The following is a 26,241-nucleotide window of genomic DNA, read 5'->3' as shown; positions in this document are numbered from 1 at the left end:
CGCCGGAAAATCTGGATGAACTTTCTCGGCCAATGCAGGGATCGAACACCCGACCTCCAGGCTAGCAAGCCAGCGTCTTACCCACTTAGCCACGTGATCCCCCCATAGAGAAGCTGATATCATTTTACCCGATTAAACTTGTTTGCTAAATTCACACAGTTCAAGAAAAAGACAGAGAGAAATGGGGGTTTAACGTCCACTCTACACAAACTAGGTCATTTCGGAACTAACACATGGTTCAATTCTATTACAATAATTCGCTTGCGCGTAGGGGGCCTTTAGCAGTGGGGGGAAACCGGAGGACCCGGAGAAAACCCACGCGGTTAGACAGGCGACCCTACTCCTTGTCACGTACAACCGGGGATTCGAAACCTCGCCAGTTGCCTGAATGACAGCCCCCCCCCCCCCCACACACACACACACACACACAGTTCAAATGATTTTACATTCGTCAGACTAGCTTTTACTTTCATCTATAGCTCCGTCTAGAAATTGCCCCAAATCTGCCCCAAATCGGGATATGTCTATGGCAAGAATGCGCTAATAACGTGGAGGTCGTAGATTCTTATTGGCATTGGTATCATTTGTCATCCTGATCCTGGTTTATACAATAAACTAGAGCCGTATTAACCAAATTCCAGATTATGAAGGGGGGGGGGGGGGTGGATGGTCGAATGGTTAGCGCGTGCACGTTGTATCATAAGGTCTGTCATTGAGTCAACTGGCGTGGTTTCGATTCCCTGGTTGTACGTGACAAGGAGTAGGGACGCCTGTCCAACCCCGTTGGTTTTCTCCGGGTCCTCCGGTTTCCCCCAACTGCTAAAGACTCCCTACGCACAAGCGAATTATTGAAATAAAATTGAACCATGTGTTAGTCCCGAATTGAACTAGTCTGTGTCGAGTGGACGTTAAACTCTCCCTCTCTTTCTCTCTAACATCTTAGTTTTAATACAATGATGGATGACAGGCATACCCCACACAATGCGCTCGGTCGACTGATATTTCGATTTGCAACTGTCGGGGGATCTTTAATGTGCTGCCCGGGTCTTCACGCACGACTGTACTACTGACACAGAGAAGAAATTCTTGAAAATCTCGAGGAACTTATCCGACAATTTTGTGAACATTCTCATATTTAAGTTAAGGTTTTACTCAACATTCAGTCACTGTTTATTAGAAATATATATTTGATCCAGACACACAAAACTTTGTACATAGTTTCCTATTGATGTATTTGATACATTAAATCAACACAAGATTTAATAAGGGCTACATGTATATTTTGGGGGGTTGGATGGCCGAATGGTTATCACGTGCGTGCTGTATCACAAGACCGACCTGTCATTGAGTCAACTGGCGTGGTTTCGAATCCCCGGTTGTACGTGACAAGGAGTATGGTCGCCTGTCCAGCCTCGTGGGTATTCTCCAGATCCCCCGGTTTCCTCCCACTGCTGAAGACCCCTACGCGCAAGCGAATTATTGAAATAAAATTAAACCATATGTTAGTCCCGAAATGACCTAGTTTTTTTTCTCTCTCTCTCTCTCTCTCTCTCTCTCTCTCTCTCTCTCTCTCTCTCTCTCTCTCTCTCACGTGTATATTTTAGTTAAAATAGGGCGAACAGTTTAGGTGTAAATTCTTAACTTAAGTCCGAGAGCGTTTTTTTAACTCGGGAGCCAGGTTGTAACGAGTCTGCGCCCATACTCACTGGATACGGAGTCACTCTGGTCCCCGCGATCATTCCAAAAGGCTAATAGCCCTCCTTATGAATTGTTACCGTTATCTTAACAAAACAACTAATTTTATTTTACAAAACTTTAAAAACTATTTACAATTTAAATACAGCGTTCATAATGTTATGTCTTTGTATGATTTCTGTGACTTTGTGTCATCGCTGATAGCTCCATAACTTGGATAAGGAGGATCTGTCGGATCGGATAAATTGTCCATAGAATTTTGATCGTATATTATCTCGTATTCGTCACTTAAAACTCTCTGTTTCCGCCATACTAGCTCCACGACTAGATTTACAGTTATTAATATCGCCATCAAAACAGCCCACTGAAACGAAGATAAAATTCGTGAGGTTTAATATCTGGTCAAAACAAAAAATCCGTACCAACACAACTGTTTTCGGTGACTAATAATGTACGTTAGGTTCTCATTCGGCAAAGCTCAGCAGGTTCCAGTAACCCACACCTAGCATCGGCTGTATACCGAAGTCCGCCACTGGAACTACTTTCAAGTTCCCGGATTACCAACGGCGTTGCCCATGACGACGCCTTTGAAGAATGTTTTATCATACAAATATTTCAAAGTCTGAAGCTGTTTTTCTTTCAAGTTTATCCGATTTTCTTCAAACAAGGACAACTTTGCACTAAAAATTCTACATACGCTTCCAACGACGCAATTTTGATAACTTCTTTTTAAAGGCGGCAAGATTTCCTAATAAGTAAACCGGTGCCGCACGGCAATTGTATAGGCGTAGGTACATATCACTTACACCATACAGCCGAGGCTAGATGTAAAGTAAAGGAATCTGACGAGGTTTGCCGAGTGGTTAGGTTCTGTTACAGTTCTCAGAAAGGACCAGAGGGGGAATGAAATGAAATGGGGTTAAACGTCCTACTGTTCTGCACCAACTGGGGAATGCAGACGGGCATACGCCATACAGTGTGCTATGAGGAAAGTTTTGCACAGGCAGCCACACTACGACCTACTCTTATTTCAAATTTCAACTGTCAAAGGTTCTTTTATGTAATCCGAACGACGATACGTTGTTCCTCGGCACGCTCTCTGTACTGCATCACTGCTGTTATAAAATGTGTAACCAGTGTTGTTAATTTTTTAAGCCAACATGGGTGTTAGAAAATGTCTATATAGTGTAACTGTTGTTAGAAAATGTCTAACCTGGGATATATGTGTTATAAAATGTCTACCCTATGCTATAGTTGTTTTAAAACTTGATTAATTTGAGTTATGGTTGTTCTAAAATGCCTAACCTGAGTTATAGTTGTTATAATATGTCTAACCTAAGTTATAGTTGTTATAAAATATCTAAAATGTGTTATATAGTTGTTACAAAATGTTCAACCTATGTTATTGTTGTTATATAGTTGTTACAAAATGTTCAACCTATGTTATTGTTGTTATAATATGTCTAATCTGATGTTTAACCTTTGAAAGAGTTGTTATAAAAATGTCTTACCTGGGTTATAGTTGTTATAAATGTTTCTCTACCAAACTCATACCATTCTTCACCCTCGGCCGTTTCATTAGATATAAGATCTATTGCCCACCATACTATTAATACTATAGCTTCTAATGGTGCTACAAACCTACAAGGATATAGAAACAAAACCGGATTTATTACTGTAGTGTCACAGTAGTTCATGTTCCCCTACTAATCCGTAGGTTACATCCAATTCCTATTCTCTTACCGATCTTAATTTGATCAGTAGAAGTAAAGATTTCAACGAGAACAGACGTCTTGTTGTGTGTGCTCCTCTGTAGCACCATAGGTCTTTTGTCTGACGTGGAGAGCGGGAATGCCAGACCGATCGCCACATCCTACGTACGACCCATGCATCTTTTCTTACTACATATTTCTATAGCCTTGTGATCGTCTAGAATTTGTCTCTAGCTGCCTTTACTTCTGCTTCACGTTGTGTATTTACTTCTACAGTTTTCTTAAGCCGTTTGTCTTACCAGGAATAACAATGCAACAGTTCGCTTCCACATTTTATATAGCATAGCCGAATACATGTATACAAGCACAGATTACAATACTAGCTAAAACCATTTCTCCACCCTAACCAGCCTCGCGGCTGTATAGGAACTCAGATGGAACCTCTCTGGAATCTAATGGAAGTCTAACGAATTCTCACAAGTATGATAGTTTTGAAGCTGTGGGTTTTGGACGTTCAATTATCTAATTGGTCAAATATCATGTAAATAAGTATAGAGATTGGTCAAACAAGCCAAAGGATGCAATCGTAATTTTCCGTCACATGTTTTTCGACACAATCTATCCTTGAACTCAGACCCTCTTTCCTGTTATCCTAACGCTATTACATAAACAATTAATTTGCGTTTTAAATAAACTCATACCATAGCTAATATACTGACAATAGAGAATAATTTGTAAAGATAAAAAATGTTGTTTAACCCATCTTATTTCTCTATTCCTTGTCTATAAATTTTAAAACAATGTCGCAACGACGATAGTGCTACACCTCTACTCGCCGCTGTCTTGGCTAGAATAGCTAGTATCTTCGTGGTGCCTACTAATCAGACCTGCGCTTCAAGAATAACAGCGCCACGGCATCACTTTACCGAATAGTTAGCAGGTGCGCGATGTATCATAAGGTCTGTCGTGTAGTCAACTGGCGTGGTTTCGATTGCTCGGTTGTACGTGACAAGGACCAGGATCGACTGTCTAACCTCGTGGGTTTTCTCCGGGTACTCCGGTTTCCTCCCACTGCTAAATACCCCTACGCGCAAGAGAATTATTTAAATAAAATTGAACTATGTGTTAGTCCCGATATAACCTAGTTTGTGTCGAGCGGACGTTAAACCCTTTTTCTCTTTCTCTATTATGAAGATAAAAGTCTATGTCTAAAGCCTAGCTCACAACTGGCCGTACGCATGAGCGTTGATTTAGGGGGAGGGGCGGGGGCGTCCCCCCTTAGAATCGGAGGGGGGGGGGACAAATAGGCCTCTGTCCCCTCCATGATTTTGATCGCCAGGACAGATTTTCAGGTTTATATCCACATGATGATGAGCTTGTTTCTACGTATCTGGAACTGAATCGGGACTTGGAACAAGAATTGCCATTCTTCAAGCGCCAGTTTTCGGCCAATCTATTTCACTTGTGCACGAAGCGTTCCTCATTATGTCACCTGAAGTGAGGCAGACGTTCCCTTCTGTCGAAGCTCTTCTCATCTCCCACTGCTGAACCCTGCTAGTTCCTGCTCAGCCGAGCGATCCTTCGGCACTCTGCGCCGTATCAAAACTTGGCTGCGCAACTCCATGACGCAAAACCGACTGAGCCACTTGATGGCGTGTGCGGTGCATAATGACCCCCTTCAAGTCGCCAAGACATTCAAAGAGAAGAGTCCTGATCGTAGAACGAACGTCTTTGGACGATTCACTTAACTTCATGAACAATTAATATTTAATATTTAGGTAGTCAATTTTTCCATATTGTCATCATATTACCCATAGTTACAGCTTTCATCGAAATAACACTAGTACAGTAAACTGTTCGTAATTATTTATTTTCTTTGGTAATGAAATGTTCCAGATTCCAGGGTTCGTCCCCCCCCCCCCAAAAAAAAGATGACAAATCCACGCCCTTGGTCGTACGTACTAGTACAGGCAGTCGACGGGGGAATGTTTTAGTAAACCGGTGCGTGAAATGATATCGTTTAACAGATTTGAAACAGCTAAAGATTTTTATTGTGTATTCTTAATAACCTATTTTAATAAGAGACTTATACGTACTTGACTATCCAACCCCATAGTCTAGGTAACTTCCAGTCATCTAAGCTATATTCATTCATAACAGTTTGTCTGAACTGATTCACACCATATGATATTACCATAATCTGTAGCATTATACCATTTACAACCAGAGCAAATCCCCATACAAAATCCTACCATTAATAAACAAAACATTAAAGATAAGTTAAAGATACATTATGGGAGATTGGATAAAGAGCTAACAGTTCTCACTATAATAGTTAAAAACTAGATAATGTAAAGGGAATTTGCTGAAAATTTCAGTCAAATTGACCCAATCAGAACCGAGATTTTAGCGATTGAATTTTCGGCCTAGCCTCGATCATCATTACTAAAGTCGGTTGGATAACAAATATAGTCTCGATTATCCATTTCATGATTAAATCATGAATGGAAGTCGAACAGCAAATCGGAACCTAATCCAATAAACATCGCAGGCTTTTCATTATTTAGTTTTCAACTATTATGGAGAGAACTGTCAGCTCTTTATCTAAATCCTACATAATGCGTCTTTAACGATGTGCTATACAGTTCTTTGTATAACAGTTCAAAAATAGAAAATGAATTTATGGACAATTTTATTCAAATTATTTTAATCTGAGCGAATTTATAACTGTTTATAGATGTAGCGTAGATTGTTTGTTACCGCACAAACAGATTGAAACCCTAAAGACAGATTACAATGGCAAAGAATGTATTGCAACATTACCCACTAGCACATATTATATATCGCTTTTACGGGAGTGGCAGAAGTTGACATTTTGCCAATGCCATGTGTTTACATAAAACACGTGCTTGATCGGGTTATTTTTACTCTTTTGTGTACACAAGCAATAGTCCAGTCAATAAGTCCCGCCCCAAAATGATCACGTGAGCGTTTTAAATGGAGGCTAACTAGGGCAGTGATCATTAACTCGAAGTATGACGTAGATGGATAGCTGCGTGCAGTTTGGGTCATCCCAAACCCCTATGATCTTGTGGACGATTAACAACCTTTTACCCATTGAAAAGTCACATGGTATAGTATATAACAAATTACCTGATTGGTTAGAAAACTGATATAGTATATAACAAATTATCTGATTGGTTAGAAAAGGGGTATAACATATAACAAATTACCTGATTGGTTAAGATATCTATATTTAATGCGGACATTAAACCAATTAAAAACGTCACCACCACAGTCATTGGAGCGCCAATCTTTCGAGGCACTGAAAGTAAAAAATACATTATTTCTTTTCCCCACGTGTTTTTTTTTCTATCCGCTCTGATGACGCGAAACATCAGTCAGCTGGACCTCCTGTTTTAACTTTATTATGAGAAAGGGAGAAGATGACCCGCCCTCTCTTCTCACGACAGCGAATTTATAAGTGTGTTTTAAGGAACTTTTGATATTCTAAGACTATTTTATTTTGTGTTTTTTTCAATTTTCACCCTTTCAAGTATAAATAATTTAATTAGATCAACCTGTCCATAATATCATATTTAATGTATTGAAAGTTAAATCTGTAATAACAACAACATTTCTTTACATAAATGTTTCAAAGGGCTGGTGACGGCGGAAGCATTTCTCCTATCCCGTAGATGTATTAGTCCAACTCAAGCTATTCAATTCCCTTGTGTTTTTGTATTGATTGCTCATGTTACAAATAATTATATATATAACGAAAGCAGATATCAAAAAATGTGACTCGGACGTGTTATAATTGGTGTCAATATTTAGTTGTTAATTACAATTCCATATATTTTGTTAAGAACCATAGTGATTCCAAAAATAAATTCACCGCCAACAAGATAATTCAGATGTTGGATTTTTTAATTGATAATATCTTTGTTGAATTTGGAGGGGAAATTTATCAGCATGTGGTCGGTTTCCCCATGGGCACCAACTGTGCACGTTTGCTTGCTGATTTGTTTCTCTATTCGTACGAAGCCGATTACATACAGGCACTCGTAAAATCAAATAAACGATTAGTCAGACATTTTAATTTCACTTATCGATATATCGATGATGTTCTATCACTGAATAATCCAAAATTTAGTGATTATGTAGAATTCATATATCCTGATGAGCTCGAAATTAAAAACACTACTGACAGTGACAATTACGCTTCCTACTTGGATCTGCGTCTCGATTTTGACAATTGCCATAAACTGAGTGTTAAATTGTACGATAAACGTGATGACTTTGACTTTCCGATTGTTAACTTTCCATTTATTAGTAGTAACATTCCAATATCACCAGCTTATGGAGTGTTTGTGTCTCAACTAATTCGTTACGCGAGAGCTTGTTCATTTTATTCTGATTTTTAAGTAGATCGAGGCATTTGTCATCTAAGCTTCAACTACAGGGATACTTACGAACTAAACTTATTAAAACCTTTAAAAAGTTTTATGGGCGTCATATTGACTTGATTGGTAAATATAACATGTCTCTCTCGGCTATTATTCTAGATACATTTAATTGACGCGTATACAATCTCCCTGATAATGTCTGTCTACTACATCGTTAACACTGTTCATCACGTGCATTTTGCATACCGATAGTCCATTGGCCAATCACGCTATTTTACCGAGATTTCGCCTAATAGTTTGGATGCAGCTATGGCGGGTGTGGCGCCAGGCAGGGTAAGCTTACTCTTCCGGACACCTGTTACCACTATTTGTCGTGTATTTTGTACACGGAGAGCAGTCCATTTCCTGATTACACTATTTTGCCTGATTACAGTATTTTGCCTGTACCGTTTGTTTTGGGACACAACACTGTTCATCACGTGCATTTTGCATACCGATAGTCCATTGGCCAATCACGCTATTTTGCCAAGATTTCGTCTAATAGTTTGGATGCAGCTATGGCGGGTGTGGCGCCAGGTAGGGTAAGCTTACTCTTCCGGACACCTGTTACCACTGTTTGTCGTGTATTTTGTACACGGTGAACAGTCCATATGCTGATTACACTATTTTGCCTTATTACACTATTTTGCCTATACCATTTTTTAAGGACTTCGAATTTTGTCTAATGGTTTGGATTGTTCGTACTTGGTTTTATTTTATTGAACACATTAACGATCTGGGCTGTTAAAAATGCTGAAATTTTCTGTCTTACTGCTGGAGCACAGAAGAAAAAGACTGAAATATAAATGAAATGAAGTCCGATTTATATATGGGTTGGAATATAAGGATTTCTCGTCGCATAGCCAGGATAAGGACTAGGTTAATGAAGATGGACATACGCCATACAGTGTGCCATGAGGGAAATTTTGCCTGGATTATAGCGGCGCTACAGCCTACTTTTACATCGAATATTAACTGCGAAGGGATCTTATGCGTGCACGCCAATGTGTACACGTGGGTCTTGGTTTTTCGTCCCATCCGAAGGGTTTTACATTGTCCCTTGTCAGGCCCTCGGTCCTGCACCACTGACAAAGAGGAACCGCGCCGGAAAATCCCGATGAACTTTCCCGGCCAACGCAGGGATCGAACACTGAACCTTCAGGTTAGCGCGAGCCAACGTCTTGCTAACTGAGCCGCATAGCCAGTGTCGTATATTAATATGATAACTAGGCCTACCTCCAAAATCATACAGTGTATGAGTGGAGAGTTCCAAATTTGAAATTAAAGATGTTACTCCAGCAAATGATAGACAAATAAAGAATAAAACACATAACACTCTACCAAATGTTCCGATAGATGAAAATAGCACAGGTATCCTGAAACAAGTACAAAACAAAAACAAAGTATAAATGACTGGACGAATTGACACAAGCTATTCCGCCACGATCCCGAGATGCAAACAGAGAGAGCGCTAACTTAAACCTAACCCTAAATCTAACCCTAGCCCTTACCGAGAATACTCGGCAACACTCATGTGCCCTAACCCTGTTTACATCTCGTGACCATGACGAAATCCGCAGGTGGTCTTAATATTTAGCCCTGGTTTGATATTACGTCGAATTCATGGTACCTCAAATCTAAGATTTAAATAATACATTATAAATAGCTGATATCTCGATCAAAATGAAATGAAATCGGGTTTAACGTCCTATTGTTCTGCTCTGGCTGGGCTAATAAGGACAGACATCCGCCATGCAGCGTGCTTTGAGGGAAATTTTGTCCTACAGCCTACTCTTATATTGGAACAACTGCCGATGGATCTTTTACGTGCACGGCAATATGTACATGGGACCTCGGTTTTCTTCCCATCCGAACGACTAGACAGCTGTCCTTGTCAGATCCTCCGCACTGCACCACTGACACTGTGAAACCACGTTGCAAAATCGCGATGAACATCCTCGGCCAACACCAGGAGACAAACCACAACTTCCTGGCTAACGAGCCAGCGTCTCACACAACTAGCCACTTGATCAAACTGAACATACCATATAAATGTTAGTCCCGTACTACCAGGACCACTGTCTTTAACAATATCAACAATCTGAGTTTCTCCTATCTGTGGACGGGTTAGGGTCAGTGTTGAGAAAACGGTAGAAAATATCAAGATAGCCGACAACAAGCTGATCAGGTTGTTTGTGGTTGGTATTAAGGTGGCGTATTTAACCACTGCGTTCTCTCTGGTCATGAAGGAAGAATAGGGAATCATTAAGCCCTGGCCTGCTCCAGTATCATACGCATTCTGACTTAGAGCGTCCACCCAAAGACGTGGCTCTTTCAACGAATCTGAAACCAAGAGCAGATTATCTTTAAGGTATTTGGGAATTATCCAAATGCGTGGTTCTTTTAAAAAGCCTGAAAATATGGACTAATTAATTTTATAAAGAAATGGAAATCACCCAATGACTCGGCTGTTTTCATGAGTCATGGTATTACCCAAAGACTCGGCTCTTTTAATGAGTCTGAAAAGATGAGTTGATCATTTATAAGTAATCATCCTCATACGTGGGTCTTTCAATGGGTCTTAACACAAGAGCAGATGACTTTTATTGATCTAAGGCGTCAACCCAAAGACGTGGCCCTTTCAAGGAGTATGAAAATATGAACATATTAGTTTTAAGAAATTGAGAATCAGATTGTTTATTAGGAATTGGGAATCATTCAAAGACGTATGTCTTGTAATGTGTCTGTTAATATATCAGCAGATTAGTTATAAGGAATTGGGAATCACCCAAAGACGTTACTCTTTTAAAAAGTTTGAAAAATGAGCAACCGGGAATCTCTTTGCATTTGACATGATTTACTGCTTTTCTGATTAGATTTATCATCTTTGGGAAACAGCAACGGGGTTTCTTACTGGTTTACAGTAATTGTCAGAGAGTGTTCGTCCAGGTTTTCCCTTGTCCTTAAAGAAGATAAACCCCAACTTACCCCAGTTTGGCGAGAAGAGATAGGTGACGCCTATATTGGAGTACTCTCGTGTTAAACTCCATAATATAAAGGTCTGTTCTCATTTGGGGACATTTGTCGTCTTGGGGACACGGCAGAGGGATTTCTTACCGGTTTACAATAACTATCAAGAGGTGTTCGTCTCCTGATCCTGGGAGTAGATAAAACCCAACTTACCCCAGTTTGGTGAGAAGAGATATGTGACACCTATATTGGAGTATTCTCGTGTCAAACTCCATATAAAGGTAAAGAGGATGATGAGTAGAAGAGATGGGACTAACACCATGTTAACTTTCTCTATCGTCTTTACTCCTTGTATCACAGAAAACCCTGCTACTATTACAGCTACAGCATGCGTCAATACAGGCCACGAACTCTCCTGGTGAACATTGTTAAAAATTAGCCAATGAACGAACAAAATTAATAGTTGAAATGATTTAAATGGGGTTTAACGTCCTACTGTTCTGCTCCGACTGGGCTGATGAAGACGGGCATACGCCATACAGTGGCACTATGGCCTACACTTATATCGAATCCCAGCTGCCAAAGGATTATTTACGTGCACGCTAATGTGTACACGGGGCCTCGGTTTTTTGTTCAATCCGAACGACTAGACAGATGTCTTTGTCGGACCCCTCGATAAGTTAATTAATGTCTAATTAATAATTTAGATAATATTTCAGACCTAAAGAAAGACCTGCAATAGGCAGATTTAGCTCTTCCATAATAGTAAGTGCAGGGGGGCTGCACCACACAAAATTTACACAAAAACAAATACACGGACAGGACATCATACTCAGGAAAACACAAACATAATGACAATTCAAAAAAAGTGAATGGATCCGGGGGCTAGCCGTAAGCGTCCACTGCGCTGTACAGTCCCGGGTCTGTAGTGACACAGACTTCACTCAAATTTTATAACAATTAGGAATACAATCCAAAGAACCCATTGTGTAATGCCAGCATGAGTCATGATCTGCTATATGCTACACGAAATACGAATGTAAGCATATGTAGTAAAATTCAACAATACAAGTAACCACATAGGTGAAAAGTATAAAAAAGTAGTCTAAACTCATTCAATAAAGAAACGCTTCAGTATTTAATACATATAGGGTACATGTTCCATAGTCACAAAAAAACAAAAACAAAACTGAATACAGAGAAGCAAGTAGGAAATGTAGACTGTCACGAGGGCCAGCCGTCTGCTGACTGAGGATGACGTCATATCTTAGAAGGTGATAAAAAATCACAATAATAAGGAAGATAATCCAGATAAAATAACGTTAAAAGCTTAAAAAAACATAAGTTCTAGCGAGTAATCGGAATTATTAAGTTATGTAATTGTACAATATATAATAATATATTAATATAATACCCCACACAAGAAATGCAAAACAGGTATGTTGAAGAAATCGTACTATGTAAGTGTATTTATAAAGGCATAATATTAAGGGAGGTAATTCAGACAGGGTTAGGTAACTACAGAAACTCTAAAATAAAATTTAAATTGGATCATTATTATCCAGTATGTAGTCGGTTATATACTTACAAGAAATGTCAAACTTGGTATGTTGAAGTAATGGAAGTTTTGAAATTTCTTTTAAAATGCGTAATTGTGTAGCGCCTTTGGCAGTGCATTTAAAGTACAGAGATTTTATTCGGGAGAGAAATAGATCTTTATCGTTATATATTGTCAAATTTCGTAATGCCTGTGAATAGAAAACACTATATAGAGTGGTATCTGGTATGTTACTATAGATTGACGGGTATTTTACTACTTCAAAACCAAATTTGTCCGTCTTGTCGAAAATACCGACATTAAATTTATTGTTAATTATATTGATGTTAAGGTCAAGAACAGATGCATTTATAGTACCGGAATTTTCTTTATTTAATATTAGTTCAGGAGGATATATTTCACTTTTATATTTGTTGAAATTTCCGTTATCATTGATAGGTGTTATGTCATCAATGTATCGGAAGGTATAGTTTAGACGTTTAGCTACTTTGTAATCTGTTGTTCTTTTATGGTCTTGAAAGTCGAATTCGTATTTATATAAATGTGCGTTTGCCATAAATGGGGCGGGGTCAGTTCCCATTGGCAAACCAATGGTTTGTTGCATTATCTGATCCCCAAGCTCAAATATGGCATTATCAATAAGGAAATGTATGATATTTTGAAATTTTTCTTTATCAAAAACTACAGTGTCGGCATTGCGACGTTTTATAATCCATTTAGCATCTTCTGCATAAATGGCCATCAAGTTTCTGCCTTTCCCGAAAGCTCCATTAAAGGCTTTATCGACAAACCAATCTAAATAATGTATGTTTAAGTTAATAAAAGTCTAATTAATAGTATATATAACATTTAGATCTTACATAATATATCTTTAACATGGAATAAATAGCTCTAAATACACATTTTAAAGAAAAAAAACCCATTAAAGCACTGGTTTGGCGATAGATCTTCCTCTATCGGGTTCAAATAAATGTGTTATAGAGACATTATATATACTACAGCACCATTTGAAAGTACAATAATTGACAATTGGCTATTGAATACATGTGAAGTCTCACCTCAGCATAGTCTCTGAATATTTGTCTACTTTCTTCTGCTGTTTCTGGTAGCTCATTACCCATACAGTAAACAGCATAGTAAAAACACCAGCCTAGTACTACAGAGTAATAACATCTACAATATAATATACAGTATAGTAAAAACACCAGCCTAATACTACAGAGTAATAACATCTACAATATAATATACAGTATAGTAAAAACACCAGCCCAATACTAGAGAATAATAACATCTTCACTATAATACACGGCATAGTAAAAACACCAGCCCAATACTACAGAGTAATAACATCTTCACTATAATATACAGTATAGTAAAAACACTAACCCAATACTACAGAATAATAACATCTACAATACACACACACACACACACACACTCACACAATATAACAGCACAAATAGAGAGAGAGAGAGAGAGAGGAATGGGGTTTAACGTCCACTCGACACAAACTAGGTCATTTCGGGACTAACATATGGTTTAACTTTATTTACATAATTCGCTTGCGCGTAGGGGTCTTTAGCAGTGGGAGGAAACCGGAGGCCCCGGAGAAAACCCACGAGGTTGGACAGGCGACCCTACTCCTTGCCACGAACAACCGGGGATTCGAAACCACGCCAGTCGACTCAATGACAGACTTTATGATACAGCGCGCGCACGCTAACCATTCAGCCATCCAACCCCCCATAACAGCACATATAGTAGATAGAGAGGTACCGCACATATAGTAGAGGTACCAGTCCAGTACTTTTAGAATTTACAGTACTACTATAACGTTACAAGAGAGAATATAGCTGCCGATTGATAATTAACCAAAACAATTAAATTATGTCAGGTTTTCACGAGGGAGGGGAGGGGGTATAAAAAATATAAATTAAACCAAATTCTTACGAAATAAAGAAAGTAACCATTGATATCCACGCACCACACCACGCGGCTTTATCGCCTATGAATTCTCTGAAAGAGCCTATTACAGCTTTCTGTGTATAACGTCCAGTACCATATTCAATCATTAACATAGGTATAGACCATATCAACAAAAACATGAACCAGACCAACAGAAAAGCCAAACCACCTGAAATTAGGAAATAAAATGGGGATTAACGTTTTACTGTTCTGCTCCGCCATACAGTGTACTATGAGGAAAACCCGAAGGCATGTGCCCATTGCTCTGCGTTTAAAATTGTACGTCAGAAAACAGCATATTTTACTTTCAACAGTCGACTATAAAACTTTAATTGACAAGGGGCTCGCTCTGATTAAACGTTTCTTAAAGCTACGTTCCCAGAAAAGTATTTATTGGGTGGTTATTTCCAATAAAAGTATGGCAATTTTGGTATATATGGAAAGTAGAAATATCCAATCTTACTAGAAAAATATTAGATTAACTGAAAAACCACGCGGAGATTGAGCGCTTGATGTACATGTTGATAAACTTTATGAAGAGTAAGACGTACAACACTTTCTGAGATAAAAATCACGGAAAAAGACGCGGGCAGTGGATAATCCGAGAATTTAATTAGGCTTCGATATTTGTAATAAATAGTCAGCGATTAAGGCAACATCGCCTTGTGTAGCAATAAATTCTCCCCGACCTCGCACCCGTGGTGTCACGTGACACAAACATGACCTCTTTTGATCGATTTTTTTATAGCCGGCTATTCCCTGACAATTGCAATGTTTTGAGAAGGATTTGAAGCAAAATTATAATAAATAATTAGTTTGAATATGTTTTTAGTCCAAATATATCATCAAATCACCCAGTTTGTACCCGGGAATGTATCTTTAAGTTGAATCGAAGCAGTGGATCGACAAGAAGCTTCCCCATTATAGTTGTTGAAATTAATTTTAATCTTGACCTAAATCAAGGAAATGGACTGCCCCTTTTAATCATAAATAACCGATTGTGTTTTGAAGAATCTTACCATCTTGGCCACTGTTATTGGCAACAATTCTAGGAAATCTCCAGATATTACCAGTACCAACAACACACCCTAAACACGAACAGATTAATCCAATCTTAGATCCAAAATGTGGGCCATCTTCCTAAAAATAATATGTAGGAATTACAGTTATCCACTTGAAGGGCAAACGGCAGCAAGAAATGTGAAAGTCGCAACATATTCGTCACTATAAAAAAGTATACAACAATAACGCCAAAATGTGAAGCTTATTCCTCCTATCGCAATGCCTGTCAGATAAACGACAGTTGCAGTGTATTCGTTATAAATGATTTAAATTAAACGCCAAATTGTGGACTTCTGTCTACGGAATAATATCAGAGGAATTACTCTTTGAAATAATCCTATTGAAAGACGATGCCACATGAAAAGGATGTGAGCGGGTTGGAGTATAAGGTCTATCGTTGAGTTATTTGGCTTGGCTTAGATTCCCCACTGATTTTTCTCCTCTTCAAATCCTTCAATTTTTTATAACAATCATTATATCATTTTTAAATATAGATTTTTATTATCTATAAGATGAAATCCACACCTAGGCTATTGTCTTATCAACTTCCCGGGTATATAAATATCATATGTAGGTCAAATATACTACATACCTTTCTATATAAATGAAATGAAATTGGGTTTAGCGTCCTACTGTTCTGCTCCAACTGGGGTAATGAAGACGGGCATACGTCATACTGTGTGCTACAGGCCACTCTTATATTGAATTCCTACTGCCCAGGGGATATTTTACGTGAATGTCAATGTGTACACGGGACCTCGGTTTTTCGCCCCCCCCCCCGGACGACTATACGCTGTCCCTTGCTTGGCCCGATGTCCTGCACCACAAACAAGAGGGAACCACGCCAGAATATCCCGATGAACTTTGAAACGAACATTATGGTATTTTTCATTTAAAAAATAACGTGTGCAATGAAAGATATGAGTTCATACTACGTAGAGAGGTGGACCTCGGGTTTTTCGTCCCATCCGATCAACTAGGCACACTCTCCTTTTCAGCTCCAGAGATACACTATCCCTCTTCAATGATAATTTGGCTTGAAAATGATTACAAGGATACGTCGTTCATTTAACGCAATAATCCGTGAGTATTTCGGATGATTATTACCAAATGAAATGACATGGGATTTAAAGTCTTACTGTTCTGGTCGCCTGTCCAACCTCGTGGGTTTTCTCCGGGTCCTCCGGTTTCCTCCCACTGCTAAAGACCCCTACGCGCAAGCGAATTATTGAAATAAAATTAAACCATATGTTAGTCCCGAAATGACCTAGTTTGTGTCGAGTGGACGTTAAACCCCATTTCTCTCTTTCCCTACTGTTCTGAACCGACTGGGATAATCAAGACCGACTTACACGACAGCCTACTCTTATTTCGAATTCCAAATAAAATAAAACCAAGTACGAACAATCCAAACCATAAGACAGAATTCGAAGTCCTAAAAAACGTTATAGGCAAAATAGTGTATTCAAGCAAAATAGTGTAAGCAGCAAATGGACTGCTCCTCGTGTACAAATTACACGACAAACAGTGGTAACAGGTGTCCGGAAGAGTAAGCTTACCCTGCCTGGCGCCACACCCGCCACAGCTGCATCCAAACTATTAGGCGAAATGTCGGTAAAATAGCGTGATTGGCCAATGAACTATCGGTATGCAAAATGCACGCGATGAACTGTGTTAACGATGTAGTAGATATTATCAGGGAGATAGTAATAGTATACGTGTCAATTAAATATATCTAGAATAATAGCCGAGAGAGACACGTTATATTTACCAATCAATATGACGGCCATAAAACTTTTTAAAGGTTTTAATAAGTTTAGTGCGCAAGTATCCTTGTAGTTGAAGCTTAGATGACAAATGCCTCGATCTACTTAAAAAATCAGAATAAAAGGAACAAGCTCTCGCGTAACGAATTAGCTGAGACACAAACACTCCATAAGCTGGTGATATTGGAATGTTACTACTAATAAATGGAAAGTTAACAATCGGAAAGTCAAAGTCATCACGTTTATCGTACAATTTAACACTCAGTTTATGGCAATTGTCAAAATCGAGACGCAGATCCAAGTAGGAAGCGTAATTGTCACTGTCAGTGGTGTTTTTAATTTCGAGCTCATCAGGATATATGAATTCTACATAATCACTAAATTTAGGATTATTAAGTGATAAAACGTCATCGATATATCGATAAGTGAAATTAAAAAGTCTGACTGATCGTTTATTAGTTTTTACGAGCGTCTGTATGTAATCGGCTTCGTACGAATAGAGAAACAGATCAGCAAGCAAAGGTGCACAGTTGGTGCCCATGGGAATGCCAACCACTTGCTGATATATTTCCCCTCAAAATTCAACAAAGATGTTGTCAATTAAAAAATCCAACATCTGAATTATCTTGATGGCCGTGAATTTGTTTTTGGAATCACTGTGATTCTTAACGAAATATGTGGAATTCTAATTTACAACTAAATATTGATATCTCGCAGTACCTGATTTAGACGAAAAGACACTGTGAATACTGTCTTTCAACCGGGCTTTTAATTTACCATGGGGAATTTTAGTGTACAAAGTAGAAAAGTCAAACGTTTGAATAGATGAGACTGAAGCAAGGGATCTAGATTGAAAACCATCAAGTAATTCTTTGGAATTTTTCAATATCCACATTTGATTTATACCACTACGAGAGTATATTTTGTCACAGTATTTTTGAATACCCTCTTTAACAGCCGTTAGTATAGATGTCAATACTTTTGAAAGTGGTTTTGTGGAACAACGGGTTCTTTTACGTGCACGCTAATCTGTACACAAGTTTTCGATGTAGAAGTCATATGTTACCAATAGTGAAATGAAATGAGGTTTAACGTCCTACTGTTCTGCACCGACATGGATAATAAAGACGGGCAAACACCATACAGTGTGCTCTGAGGGAAATTTTCCCCCGACAGCGGCGCTACGGCCTACTCAAATGGGGCTAATTAAAACGGGCACATGTCATACAGTGTACGCTGTGGGTAACATTTTACCCGGACAGCGGCGCTACGGTCTACTCCGTTGAATATTACGTCATTATCCTACCTGTGAATTGTCACTGTCTCTCCTTTTGTCGGCCATGATTTAGCTTGATACATTTTAATGATAGCTAATCGATGTCATGTGATGTTTATAAAAGGTACATCAGTCATGTGGACAAGATAACTGAACAATCGGCTCTGTTTTTATCACCAAATGTACTAATTTATTATTATGGACAATCTATGGCCGTTATTATATGTTGTGCTTTTATCACCAGATTTATTAATAGAAACGGGTTATTCTGGACAATGTATAGCCATTATATGATATTGTGCTTTTATCAACAAATATATTCATTTATTATTCTGGATAATCTACAGCCATACTTATTAGATGTTGGGTTTTTATCACCAAATTTAATAAAAGAGAGAGAGAGAGAGAGAGAGAGAGAGAGAGAGAGAGAGAGAGACCTAGTTTTGTGTCGAGTGGACGTTAAATCCCCTCTCCCTCTCTCTCCCTCCCTCTCTCTCTCTCTCCTCGTCACATTACCAATCGTCTTTCCTCTCACGCTCACGATTTGTTTTCTCAGAGAGAGAGAGGGAGAGAGAGAGAGAGAGAGTTTATCGCCCACTCGACACAAACTAAGTCATTTCGGGACTAACATATGGTTCAATTTAATTTCAATAATTCGCTTGCTCGTATGGGTCTTTAGCAGTGGATGGACACCTGGGGACCAGGAGAAAACCCACGAGGCTGGACAGGCGACCCTACTTCTTGCCACGTACAACCGGAGGATCGAAAACATGCCAGTTGACTCAATTACAGACCTTGTGATACAGCGCGAACGTGCTAATCATTCGGCCATCCATCCCCCCCCCCCACACCTTAAATAGACCCTGATTCAAATTGCCTTGAATGAAGACCGCACGAATACAACAACCGTACATATAACACTGCTCAGTTAAAAGTAAAGTTATTGTGTACGAAAAGGTGTGACGAACCCATTTTAATAACTCCATGCTTTGTGAGAAATACGGGGGCTCAATAAACTAAAGGGAAGTTTTTAAAAACTACTTATCGTTGACGGTTTGCCAAAATATTGGCATACAATAAACACTTATTAATAAGCCCTCTTCACACTTAATCTGGAATCAACAGGAATCGAGTAGAATGCTAATGCATCTCGAGTGCGGATGGGTTGCTGCCCAAATACCACACGAAGTCTGGTTGGAAGTTGCGTCGAATGCTATACGAATTCAGCGCGAATGCAGTCAGAACGTCTCCAGAATGGCCGCCGAATATGGTTTGAACGTCCAGGAATTCAAACAGAATGTAATGCGAATAGATTCCGGCAGCGCGGCTCATTTGGGACACTCTGGCAGGATTTGAAGTGTCTTGCCGTTTCGATTCTCACTCCAATGCGAACAGAATGTTTCGAATGTTGTTGGAATGCCGTAAGAATATTCAGAATGCAGAGTACGTTTTGAATACACTTCGAATGCCGTTCGATATTTCTTCGAATGCACCTGGACAGTTTTGAGCATGCGCAAAACATTTGGAATGCAACAAGAATGCTGTCATTAAAATACATTTCGGATATCCAGGAATATACAACGAATTTTTATTCGGACGCATTCGGGCTCATTCGGCCTCTAGTGTGACCAGGGATTTTAAGATCTATTATAATCTGGAATCAGTCGAGATTCCGTGTAAGGCGTTCACTGAAAATACATGTAAAAAAAACAAGAACCAAGAGTGAAGCTGGTGTCCCCCGCCGAAATCCCAAAATAAACATATGAACATATTAATTAATTGCACATTTATCTTTTTCAAATCAAACTGATTATCTATGCTTAGTCTAAGCATAAAATGTTCACCATCAAACTCAGGTTTTGAAGTACCTGGTAGTGAGTGAAACTATACACTAAGTTTCATCACTCTCCAGGGGGATTGGATGGCTGAATGGTTAGCGTGCGCGCGCTGTATCATAAAGTCTGTCATTGAGTCGACTGGCGTGGTTTCGAATCCCCGGTTGTACGTGACAAGGAGTAGGGTCGCCTGTCCAACCTCGTGGGTTTTCTCCGGGTCCTCCGGTTTCCTCCCACTGCTAAAGACCCCTACGCGCAAGCGAATTATTGAAATAAAATTAAACTATATGTTAGTCCCGAAATGACCTAGTTTGTGTCGAGTGGACGTTAAACTCCATTTCTCTCTCTTTTAACAGACAAAATGTATTTGTCCATCCCATATGACATATATTTCTGTTAAAGTCCATTCGAAACCACGCCAGTTGACTCAATGACAGACCTTATATTTTCATCATTGAACCCAGTCAAGACATTCACCTAATGAACATCTATATCTCAATTAAAAGCAGAATTATTATGTTCCAAAGTCTTGACCAATCATATTGCTTATCGCTACCGAGCCTAAGCAGAAAATTCTAATCATCAAACATAGTCAATGTATTGATATAATGAATCTATACTCAAGAGTTTCATCGCTCTCACCCAATTAGAACCAAAGTTATCGTGTTCCAAAGTCTCAACTAATCAAACTGCTTATCTCTGCTTAGCCTTAGTGGAAAATGTGCATGATCGAACTCTATCAAGGCATTCACCTACTACTAATGAACACAAACACCAAGTTTGAACATTCTAGCTCAATTAGAAGGAACGTTATTGTGTCACAATATGTATGACGGACAGACAGACAGACGGACAGACCCATTTTAATAATCTCCCGCTTTCTTCTAAAGGCGGGGGACAAAAATCAACATGCATTTGTGGTAGTGTATATTTGTGTATATTTGTATTTATTGTATCTTGAATATTTGTTGTATTATTGTCCCTTTAATATATTAGTTATTTATGGTATATTTGGTGTTCGTTGTATTGTCCCTTTAATAGTCCATCTCTAAGCTGGTTAAGAATATCTTTACAACAGCAAGTCTAAACTCTACTCACTTTTAACTCACTAAAATAACCACATCTCAGCTTCTCTTTCAAATCTCACTTGCATCTTAACCTTGTTACAAGGAGGATCACATTCTGTCACTTGGTAAGTTTTATATTTATTTGACTGACTTTAATATTTTATCTGTTTAATATGGTAATGTAATTAGAATATATTTATATATGAAATAATTAAGTTATTAGTATATTTCTATAAGTATTTCCATAAGTATGTTTGTGTAATTGAGAATATTCTACTCTCGGCTATTTAGTGTTAATTTATTCATAACCTTAATTTCAGTCTTTGTGTCATACTGTGTCTGTATGGTAGCCATATTTAAGACATCAACCCTATTATAAACTCCTATTTTATAGGGTATGTATATGTATTTGTATGTAATTGTATTAGTTAAAACTCATTGTAAATATCTTATTCATTCCTTTGTTTCAAATCAATTATTTCCCGCCACTATTTTAAATATATGTATATAGTGTAAACTATTACTATTCTTGATTTTTATACATTTCTTTATGTCTCTCAGAGTTTTTTTTATATGTATACTAAATTGATGATCCACAATAAAATCCTGAACCCATGACCTGGTGTTTTGTTCGTCTTTGTGAATAGAACCCTGCTACACATTCTATTTTTTATTCACTAAGGTATGGAAGCCGAGAAGTGCATATCGCTCCTTCTTGTGAACGCGTTATAACACTTCGTTACAGCGAAGGTGAGAGGGGGCGTGCGGGTACTTATCGGCTTCCATAATATAGGGGATTTTATAAAACATTTTTGTTGTATATATATAAATATCTCACGTGGTATTTCTTTTGTTGTAAACTTTCCTTATTCCATACATAACCTGTAACGGTTTATTTTATAATTTTAATAATAAGTGGGGTATTTTTTATAAACATTTTGCGAGCCAGCGTAGAATTGGATTGGATAATAGACTAACCTTTGTGTGAACCTATCCTGGCGTATTATTTAAGGTAGATATAAAAGCATGTTGGTTTAGTACATGTTCCTGAAGCAACGACAGCAAGTTTTCCATCATCTAGTTTGATAGTATTTACGGAGTTAAAATGAGATCAAACCGTCTATTGAAAGGGCCTTGATAGTATGTGTGCAGTTAAAGGACTTGATAAGATGTACGGAGTTTAAGCGACATAAAGTCTTCTATTGAAAATTATAACAAGTGAACTGTCGTATAGATCAGCCGAATGCTTATAACAGGTGGTGAACTGTTGTGCAGTAAAACAACCATATATAACAAATGGACTGTGGTATAAACTACCATATAATTGTAATTAAGTGAATTGTCGTATAATAAAACAACAGTAATTATAACAAGTGAACTGTGGTATAAAGCAAATATGTACGTTCAACATAAACTTGATCTAATCTGTGCATTCTTTAATAACTCAATAACCATAATGTGTGAACGTGATTTTAGCTTCCCGACGTGGTTTCCTCGAGTCAGTGGTGCAGGACGCAGGGCCTGACAAGGAAAGCTGTGTAGTCATTCGGATGAGACGAAAAAACGAGGTCCCGTGTATACATTGGCGTGCACGTAAAAGATCCCTTGGCAGTTGGAATTCGATATAAGAGTAAGCCATAGCACACTGCATGGCGTACGCCCGTCTTTATTAACCCAGTCGGAGCAGAACAGTAGGACGTTCAACACCAATTCATTTCTGATTTTAACAAGGACTTTGTCTAACTGTGTTGTACATATCAGTAAAGATGGCGGAAGGGGGTGATGACACACATAGATGTACCATTTGTTTAGAGGACTTCACTAAACCTAAAATACTTCCTTGCTTTCACACGTTTTGTGAACATTGCCTAGAGAGTCATATAGCATCACAAATATATGATCTAAATAGGTTTAGATGTCCCAATTGCAGAACGGAGATTCGCGTACCCTTTGGTGGTGCAAGTAAATTCTCCACAAACTTTTACATCCAGCCGAATGATAAAACACAAAAGTATTTCTGTCCGAGACACAAGACAAAAGAAATAGAATTTTATTGTCTCGATTGTCACGTTACTATGTGTTGTAGTTGTCTTTTACTGGAGCATACAACGCACTCAAAAACAGATCTTACAGAAATTGACCAAGACGTCAGAGAACAGTTAAACATTTCAAAAAAGAAGATCGAAGCGAAGATCCATGAACTCGATCAACACTGTGAATCTTTAACCAGTCAAATATTTGATATCAAGAACCAAGCTAAAACAGCATGCGCTAATGTCGATAAACAGGTGAAAAGAGTTTGTGAAGAAGTTAAAAAACATGGCGGTGATATAAAATTTGAGATAAATAAAATTCGCGAAGAGGAAACTAACAAGTTTCAGACCTTACATGACGATGTTATCAGAATCAGAAGTTCGCTACAGAAAAGTCTTAATTATATGACTGAAGTGTTAAGTCGTAAATCTACATTTCCAGTTGTAGATGCGTTAACCAATGCCCAAACATTAACTGAAAACAGCAGACCAACCAATTTAGATTTACCCACAGCGATATATGTTCATTACCCTATGGTGGAGATAGATGTTGAAACTTTAAAACAAGTACTGGGTGATGAGTTGAAAACCATTAAGTCGCGTACCTGGACGTCTACTTTTGGTTTGGATCAGATAGTAACGACTGACGTGAACTACGATAGTGATGACGTCATTATTCACGGGATGCCATGGTCTATTTGTGTAAAACGTCATACTGCTAACTCCACATTAGGGATTTACATGCATCTAAATGGGGTAGACGGTAATAAAACAGTTTCAGCTAGTTTTATACTAAAACTATTAAATATAAACGATGTAAGAAAATCTTTAGTGAGACAATATTCATCGGTGTTTACTTCCGGTGGTGAGGGTTACGGCGAAGATTTTATTAGCTGGGAAAAGCTACGGAACAGAAAGAATGGGTTTATTGACAAAAAGAACAGATTTACTATTCATGCTACTGTTAAAATAATGTTATGAAATGAATACTTTGTTTAGCTTGAGACTATTTGGACATTCTACGTGTTTTTAATTATTATTTTGTCGTTTGTGATTCAGAGAGCTTTAAAGAGATATTTAAATCAGCTCTATCAAGAACCTAACACACTCACTCCCCCGTCGCGTACATGCTGTAACCGGGCCCTTATTCACGAAAACTAAGATACAATCGAAATTTTAAGAAATACTGCAATTCGATTGGCTGACCAGTAAACTCAATTTGCATATATCCAATGAAGTTGCGGTATTTCTTAAAATTTCGATTGTAACTTAGTTTAAGTTTTCGTGAATAAGGGCCCAGGCCCTGCGACGTACAGATTCAGATTCGGATTGAGCCATTACAAGTACTTAATTTTCAGCATTGTCCTGTAGGATACGAGTTTTTTTGCTCATTACAAAATGGCACCCGAATCCATAGAGTTCACTGTGTCTAAAATATTGGATATTAGGATCCCACATTACAACATCAATATTGATTGAAATGGACCAATATTGAATTCTAATTCGTGTGTTTAATATTTGAATATTATGGAAAATAATGAGTAAGAGATTTAGCCCCTTTAAGACGGTAGGATATTATAAACTATAGTACTTAAACATGCATTATGCAAGAGTTAAATCTGCCTATTTCAGGTCTTTCTTTAGGCCCGAAATGTTATCTAAATTATTAATTAGACATTAATTAACCTATCCAGGCCATAATCAACTCTAGATGGCAGCGCTAGCCTGCGATCTTTAGTGGATTGTAAGCCGATTTACTGCATAACTTTCTTTCTCTATTAAACGATTAAATGGCTAATCGAGACTATGCTGTTTATCGTACTGACTTTAGTAATGATGATTGAGGCATATGGGAATTTCATTCGCTTAGTTCTCGGTTCATAGTGGATCAATTTGAATGAAATTTTCACCAAATTGCCTTTATATTATCTAGTTTTTAACTATTATAGTGCGAACTGCCAACTCGTTACCGAATCTCCCATAATGTATCTTTAAGCTTTATTAGGCTGTCTATCTACAATTAGCTCCGCTTGAGAACAGATACAAAGCTAGTTAACCGACATTTTAAGTCCTAAATCGACGATTTTAGTCAGAAACACTGAGTTATATTTATATCACGGCTTTCATGAGTTAACAGGTTTAAACATCGAGGCCTTAGGTCGAGATGTTAAACCTGTTAACGAATGAAGCGTGCTATAAATGACTTGTAATATTGAAACCTGCTCAACATGCTTGTTGTTATTGCACAGAAAATCCACCCCCACTTCTCTATATTTCTACTAAAACTAATGTAAACCAGCAAAAGAATGCAATAACATTGAACATGCCTAGTTGTTGCACGGTTAAGCTCCACCCAATCTACTATAGGGAAAACAATCTGCTTATTCAACAAAAAGAACAAAGGAAGATTTCCGTCCATGTTACAAATATACTTCAAGGATTTTTTTTTTTTAGTATTTATTCTGCTTTCATTTAATAAAATTGAAAAAATTTTATTTAGTCTTTGTGTGTATTAGAAATGTGAAACGGAGTAGAAACGCATTACAAAACAGCATACTTATTTTTTAGATATGGCTACCATTTAGGGAGAGAGAGAGAGAAATGGGGTTTAACGTCCACTCGACACAAACTAGGTCATTTCGGGACTAACATATGGTTTAATTTTATTTACATAATTCGCTTGCGCGTAGGGGTCTTTAGCAGTGGGAGGAAACCGGAGGACCCGGAGAAAAGGCTACCATTTAGGACAGAGTAGAACCGCATTACAAAACAGTATACTCATTTTTGGATATGGCGGTCATTTAGGGCAGAGATTTATTCTCGAAGTATGAAGTAGATGGATCTCTGTGTGCAG

The 26,241-nt window shown here is 38.2% G+C and overlaps 2 protein-coding genes across 2 annotated transcripts; one reads left to right on the top strand and one right to left on the bottom strand.

Moving 5' to 3' along the window:
- Positions 1 to 1,846: 1,846 nt before the first annotated feature.
- On the bottom strand, positions 1,847 to 14,455 carry LOC126808475 (uncharacterized sodium-dependent transporter HI_0736). The gene is made up of 9 exons (XM_050533205.2): positions 14,334 to 14,455; positions 13,442 to 13,556; positions 11,039 to 11,240; positions 9,901 to 10,198; positions 9,092 to 9,231; positions 6,641 to 6,732; positions 5,504 to 5,655; positions 3,207 to 3,336; positions 1,847 to 2,059 (listed from the first exon to the last, which is right to left on the bottom strand). The coding sequence occupies exons 1-9, from the start codon at positions 14,453 to 14,455 to the stop codon at positions 1,847 to 1,849; spliced, it is 1,464 nt and encodes a 487-aa protein (XP_050389162.2).
- A 7,828-nt stretch (positions 14,456 to 22,283) lies between these two features.
- Positions 22,284 to 25,864, top strand: LOC126821855 (tripartite motif-containing protein 2-like). Its single transcript, XM_050550391.1, has 2 exons — positions 22,284 to 24,974; positions 25,020 to 25,864. Exon 1 carries the CDS (start codon positions 23,121 to 23,123, stop codon positions 24,366 to 24,368), a length of 1,248 nt encoding a protein of 415 aa, XP_050406348.1. The 5' UTR covers positions 22,284 to 23,120; the 3' UTR covers positions 24,369 to 24,974; positions 25,020 to 25,864.
- Positions 25,865 to 26,241: the final 377 nt, after the last annotated feature.

This window comes from Patella vulgata, chromosome 1 (assembly GCF_932274485.2).
Source record: "Patella vulgata chromosome 1, xgPatVulg1.2, whole genome shotgun sequence".
In the NCBI taxonomy this organism is placed as follows: Eukaryota; Metazoa; Mollusca; class Gastropoda; family Patellidae; genus Patella; species Patella vulgata.
Note: the sequence above shows the minus strand (reverse complement) of the source record. Positions and strands in the feature narration are given on the sequence as shown.

Coding starts and splice junctions, on each gene's coding strand:
- LOC126821855 (XM_050550391.1), top strand. CDS start 23,121: ATGGCGGAAGGGGGTGATGACACACATAGATGTACCATTTGTTTAGAG.
- LOC126808475 (XM_050533205.2), bottom strand. CDS start 14,455: ATGATTGAATATGGTACTGGACGTTATACACAGAAAGCTGTAATAGGC. Junction 11,241..13,441: donor TATTCAGAGACTATGCTGAG/GTGAGACTTCAC, acceptor AATGTTCACCAG/GAGAGTTCGTGGCCTGTATT. Junction 10,199..11,038: donor TCTCTTCTCACCAAACTGGG/GTAAGTTGGGTT, acceptor TCTTGGTTTCAG/ATTCGTTGAAAGAGCCACGT.